Source organism: Aplysia californica, unplaced genomic scaffold (assembly GCF_000002075.1).
Source record: "Aplysia californica isolate F4 #8 unplaced genomic scaffold, AplCal3.0 scaffold00092, whole genome shotgun sequence".
Taxonomy (NCBI): Eukaryota; Metazoa; Mollusca; class Gastropoda; order Aplysiida; family Aplysiidae; genus Aplysia; species Aplysia californica.
This window is the reverse complement of record NW_004797362.1, coordinates 1,106,641-1,112,952: the sequence shown is the minus strand read 5'-3', so window position 1 is coordinate 1,112,952 and position 6,312 is coordinate 1,106,641. Positions and strand designations below refer to the sequence as shown.

Genomic DNA, 6,312 nt, shown 5'->3' with positions numbered 1-6,312 from the left:
GCACCCCGGAAATAACGGGTCACAAGAGAGTGACAAACATACAAAAGAAGTAGAGGAAATGACAATAGTAAGGATCAGGAAAGAAAAAGCAGCAGTTCCCTGTTGTAGATCAGGCACAGTTATGAGCGTGACATGAGTCAGCCCATTTACAATTCTACTGTGCTTGAACGAGAAATGTCCCCCCTTAGGGAATGGCCTAAAGACACTTCAGTCAGTGGCACCGCCCCGGGGGGTTCAAGTGAATTAAATTTCTTTAAGAGATCAGAATGGTAAAAAAAAATAGACGTGCAAGTATTAGAGATAGCCCAAATCGTCACAAAACCTTTCCCACATAACAGAAAAAAGAACATTTACGAAAAGTGGGACTTCCCCGTAAAAGTGGCAGCGAAAAGATTTCGCCAAAAGCCAAAAGCTCTCACCTTCTTTTCTGGAGCTGCTTTTCTGTCTGGCTTATCTTCCACTCTCTTCTCCTCCTCCTCCTCCTCTGCTTCCACGGTGAGTCCTGCGTTACTGTGAGACTTCTTCTTGGTCGCGGGAGCAGAAAAGCCTCCAAACAAATCATCCTCGTCATCATCGTTGGCAAACAGGTCAGACTTGGCCGCAGATTTTGGCTTCTGCGTCAACGCAGCAGTTGGAGCTGAGACATGAGATAAGATGAGACGAGATGAGATGAGATACGGAAAGAAAAGTCAGAACAGAGTAAGAAAGGATATGATAATATAATATAGCATAAGATAGTGTAGTTTCAGTAAGTGTTTTACGGCACTTGCAACACAATAAGGTCATATAAGTGCCGAAGATTAGAGGTGTTACAAGAGAGTAACAAACACAAAAAAGAAGGAGGAGAGATAAAGACAATAGATGTTTGATAGGAAAGAAGGAGCAAACCACACTAGAGCACCCACCAACCACCCACCAGCATAAGATAAGATCAGATTTTTTAAAAGAAAGAAACAGGACCTAAATGTGACACCCTCCAACTACCCTTATAAACAATAAACAACAGACGGAAAGTAAAGAAGTTGGGCCTACCAGTGGCGCCCTTCAACCACCCACCTATAAAAGCTACAGATGCCGAGGAAAGGACAAGGGCCGACAGACAAATTGGCAGGACTGAGAAGACTAAAAGGAAAAAAGAGGAAAGCTTTCCTGGGCAATATCTGACCTTGTTTCGCCGCAGCTTTCTTCGGAGCTCCACCGCCGAACAAATCGTCTTCCTCATCATCGTCGTCAAACAGACCTCCCCCTCCTCCTCCGCTGGGTTTAGCGACGGCGGCAGCGGCCGGTTGTGCCGACGGTTTCTTCACCGTGTGAGTGGAGGATTTCTCCACCTTGTTCGAGGCCAGGAAATCATCTACGGAGGAAAAATAGTTTTGTTTTTTTGTTTTAGTAAGAGTTTTACGGCACTTGCAACACAATAAGGTCATATAAAAGTGCCGAAGATTAGAGGTGTCACAAGAGACACACACACCACACACGAAAAAGAAGGAGGAGAGACAAGGACGATAGATGTTTGATAGCAAAGAAGATTTTTAAAAAGTTTTAGTCACAGTTTTAAGGGCACTTGTAACACAATAGGGTCATATAAGTGCCGAAGATTAGAGGAATTACAAGAGAGTAACAAACACAAAAAAGGAGTGAATATAAAGACAATATTTGTTTGATAGGAAAGAAGGAACAAACCACACAGCGGAGGACCACCCATCAACCACCCACTGACAGATCATAACTTCAGTGCTTTCTTGTTGTATCTCCATTTTTAATAACAGTGAAAACAGTTCATAACAAAGAGTGAGCTTAAGAAGAAGTCACATTTTCAATGTTAAAAAAATGGATATACCACAAAAAAAGCACTGAGGTCGCGAGATGTCAGATACGGAAAGAAGGAAAAGACCACACAGCGGAGAAGCACCCGCCAACCCCCCCACTGACCTGGCCTTGCCGGAAGTGAAGAGTGAGTCGTCATCGTCGTTGTCATCGGCAAAGATGCTGCTGGCTCCCGACGAGCTGCGAGAGTTCTTGACCGCTCCGCCAGGGGTCAGTCTGCTCACACCCGGGCCGGTGGCCGAGGTGCTGGAGTGGACACTGGAGCTGCGAGAGTTCTTCTCCTCCTCCGACCACCCCTTGTCTTCCTCCTGGGGAATGAAGAGTTTTCGTAAGAGTTTTACGGCACTTGCAACACAATAAGGTCATATAAGTGCCGAAGATTAGAGGTGTCACAAAGGAGTAACAAACACAAAAAAGAAGGAGGGGAGATGAAGACGATAGATGTTTGACAGGGAAAAAGGAGCAAACCACACTAGAGCACCTACCAACCTCCCACGGGGAAAAGAAAGAATAGAAGAAAAAAAATAAAAATAAATAACAGACACTACACAAAAGATAATCAAAGATGCTGTCAGTTAAATAAGAGAGAAAAAAACCACAAATGAAAACACAAACGATGTGTGGATGTCAGTTCAATCAGAGAGAAAAAGGGACAGAGGATGAGGAGAGAGAGAGAGAGAGAGAGAGAGAGAGAGAGAGAGAGAGAGAGAGAGAGAGAGAGAGAGGAGGAAAGGAGAGGGGGTGAGAATGAGAGAGGGTGAGGGAGAGGATTAAAGTTAAAGTGAAAATCAAAGATTATTAAAGTGAACTTACTGTTGTTTTGTAGCCCGGTCAATTGTTTTTCTACACAGAGTAGTGATAACTGAAACAAAACCTTTACTAAGGTGCTTTTGGACAACATTCAATAAAACAAAACATTGAAAAGTACAGTTTGATAAAGAAATGTCCTTCCCACTGTGAAAAAGATATTGCTGCTAGTCAACTTGAACTCTCACATGGCCCAGAACCTTACTGATGGCTCTTTATATAAAAAAAAGACTATTTGTGTCTATAAGACACATTATGCGCTAAAAATAATCGTGCAATAGAAAATGTGCCGAGCACATATGATGTGCATTTAGCAAGCTCAGCACCAAGCGGACTATAGTTTCCTTTGTCACTAATAAGCTTATAGATTTATATCCTATACATTACATCAAACATTTTAGACACGAGCCAATCTTTGGCTGCTCCCATCCACCATCATCCCGAAAAAATCATTACGATTGATGATACTGTAATGCTATATATATATTATAGATTAGACTAAATGGAAGTAAATAAGGGAAATAATTAGGCTAAAGGGAAATAATTAGACTGAAGGGAAGTAACCAAGTGAAATAATTAGACTAAAGGGAAGTAACCAGACCAAAGGGAAATAATTAGACCTAAGGGAAGTAACTAGCCCCAAAGGTAAGTAACCTGGCTGAAGGGAAATAACTAGACAGAAGGAAGTAGCATTAACAAAAGAGAAGTTACAAGATCAAAAGTAAATGACCAGACTAAAGGGAAATAATTAGTATAATGGAAAGTCGCATACTAAAAGGAAATAATTAAAGCAAAGGGAAGTAACAGGACTAAAGGGAAGTTACAAGGGAAATACCTAGATTAAAGAGAAATAACTGGTCCAAAAGGAAGTTGCCAAAATAAAGGGAAATAACTAGACCAAAGGGAAGTAACTTAACTTATAAGAAGTAACTAGTCTAAGGGAGGTGACCAGCAAAAGGGAAATAGCTAGCATAAAGGGAAGCTACAAGACTAAGGGGGAATAATTAGACCAAAGGGAAGTAGCTAGGTTAAAAGAAAGTTACTTGGCTAAAGGGAAATGACTTGACAGAGGGGAGTAACTTAAGCGAGACCCTGCTAAACCTCTTTTACGAACTTTGCATTTGCTTCCTTTTTAGAAAAGAATTGTGCACAAGTTGGCCACCCTATGTCACAAATCTTTGAAAGATAATGCACCATCATATTTATCAAATCTGTTAAGACTGTACATTTCAACTCAGCTGACAAAAAGTAATTTATTTTACCATCTATGAAACTTAAAACAATGGGTGAAAGGGCATTTGAATCAAAGGTTACGATCAAAGGTGGTATCTGTTCTCAGCTTCTCCTACGGCCTTGTGCCCACTGGTTTAGCGAGACGGATACTGCCCGAGGCATCCGAGGGACGGAGAAATCCGTCATCGTCCGTATAAAAAAAAATTAAAGAAAGGGCATTTGAACACCAAAGCCCCAAGATCTGGAATACTTTACCAAGTACTTTAACTTTAAGAGAGATCAAATCTTTTGATTCATTCAAATGTCAGCTGATGTCGTTTCTGTCTTTAAATTAATTAGATGAATATTTGGAATAATTTTCTTTAGTCAGAACACAACGGTTTAGGTTACTGTTGTCAGTTGTACGTTGTACTGTTTTGTAAAGCGCTCAGAGCCTGTGTACTTTATTCGGGGTTGAGCGCTATATAAATGTCATTTATTATTATTATTAACAAAGGGAAGTTACAAGACTAAAAGTAAGTAACCAAAATATAAGGGAAATAATAAGCATAAAGGAAAGTTACATGAATAAAGGGAAATAGTTAAAGCAAAGGGAGGTAACAGGACTAAAGGAAAGTAACAGGACTAAAGACAAGGGAAATAACTAAACTAGACTAAAGAGAAATAACTAGTCCAAAAGGAAGTTTTTAAAAAGGAAGTAACTAAATCAACTGGAAGTAACCAGGCTAAAAGAAAGTTACTAGACTAAAGGGAAATAACTATATCTTTTGTGGGGGGGGGGGTGTCTTTTAGTAAGAGTTTTAAGGCACTTGTAACTGCAAAAGATCATATATGAGCGTGTGTGAGTGTGTAATTTTTTAATGAGGTGACGCAGGATAGAGAGTCAGACAGAGTAAGAAAGGATGTTTTAGGTAACTTTGTACAGAGTCCAATGCCATGTCAATGATAGAGGAGAGGCCTCCGCAGAGAAAATGGAGGCCTCGGGATGGAGTCTCCTCTGGTGTGTACATGTTTGAGGATAGGGCAGCGGCGCCCACCGCGGAGTTTGATTTAGAGCCATCTGTGAAGATTAGCTCAGTATCGGGGTATTTTCCTATAAGTTTCTTGTATGCAGCTTTAAATGTTTTGGTGTTTGTGCGTGCTTTGTCGTGTGTGGTGAGCTGCAAGTCTACTTTTGGCTTGGTGGGGTGCCACGGAGAGCGGTCGGGGAAAAGAAATTGTTCAAGATCTTTTGGGAAAACATCTAAGTTTTTGAGGTCTTCGAGGATTGTGGGGCCGAAAGGTTTGGTGAGTTTGTCTTTGTTTTTGAATTTGTTTATTGTGTCTGGGCGTGTTCCAAAAATACAGTCGTTTGCTGGGTTCTCTGGTTTTGGGAGCTTTGTTTAATTGCGTATTGTAGTGAGAGTTGTGTGCCTCTGAGTGTGAGTAATGGTATGTTTGCCTCGGCCTGAAGGATCTCCACTGGAGAAGTGCGGAAATTCCCACCCTCCCCCCCACAAGGGCGAGACAGATCTCTAGCTGGCACCTCACACAAGCGTCAGAAATCAAATGAGGTAGTGCTTTGATGAAGTTCTCGTGGGACGCTCACTGTTAAAGACAATCAGGAAACGACAAATGCAGTTTTTGGGACACCTGAATAGACATATTAAGGGTCTTGAACATCTAGTTCTCACTGGCAAAACTGAAGGCAAACAAGGTAGGGGTAGGCCCAGAGCAACCTACGTAGGGAACCTAAACAAATGGGTAACCTCAGGGAAACGTAGCTTTTTTAAGAGCATCCGATCAAAGGAATGAACGGAGAACCATGATCGCCGATGTCGGTCGCAGATCTGGCACTGGATGATGATGATGAATGGAAGTTTTTTTGGTTTTTTTGGTCAAATGTAATTGCGAGGAAACATGCCTGATTCTGGACGAGAATTCTTTCCCCGTATAGCGTCAAATCCGGCTACAGCACACGTGTGCCTGATCGGTCTTTGATGAGGAGAACTTGAAACCATTTTTATTTGCCACTTCTTAAAGACCATTGGCCTTTACAAAAAATGCAATACATTGTTATTATAATACATGTACTATGTAAATTTTCATTTTTAGATTGAGATTTTTATTATTTTAATCTGATCATTGTCCAAAATGAAACTGCGCTAAGATCTGTGGTGAACACTACCAACTTGTGAGCTCGCGCGCTCATATGACCTTAAGCAGTTTTGAGCGCCGTAAAACTTTTACAGAACAACAACCGGTGCTTGAAAAGAACTGGGCCGCAAGGGCGTCAGACTACCAATGTTCCAAAAGGAGATTCACCAAAACAATTTGTCGTTCCATCTCCGAAAGGAGCTGTGTGACGTACGTGTCACACACACACACACACACACACACACACACACACACACACACACACACACACACACACACACACACACACACACACACACACACACACTC

At 41.5% G+C, this 6,312-nt stretch overlaps 1 protein-coding gene across 1 annotated transcript in view; it reads right to left on the bottom strand.

Annotated features, from left to right (window-relative positions):
- Positions 1-1,932: 1,932 nt before the first annotated feature.
- LOC101848506 (WASH complex subunit 2C) overlaps positions 1,933-6,312 on the bottom strand; it is a gene marked incomplete at its 3' end in the record, with an annotated part of 26,715 nt that continues 22,335 nt past the window's right edge. The window contains 1 exon segment of the mRNA XM_013080599.2: positions 1,933-2,135. Within this exon segment, the coding sequence (XP_012936053.1) occupies positions 1,933-2,135 (203 nt within the window).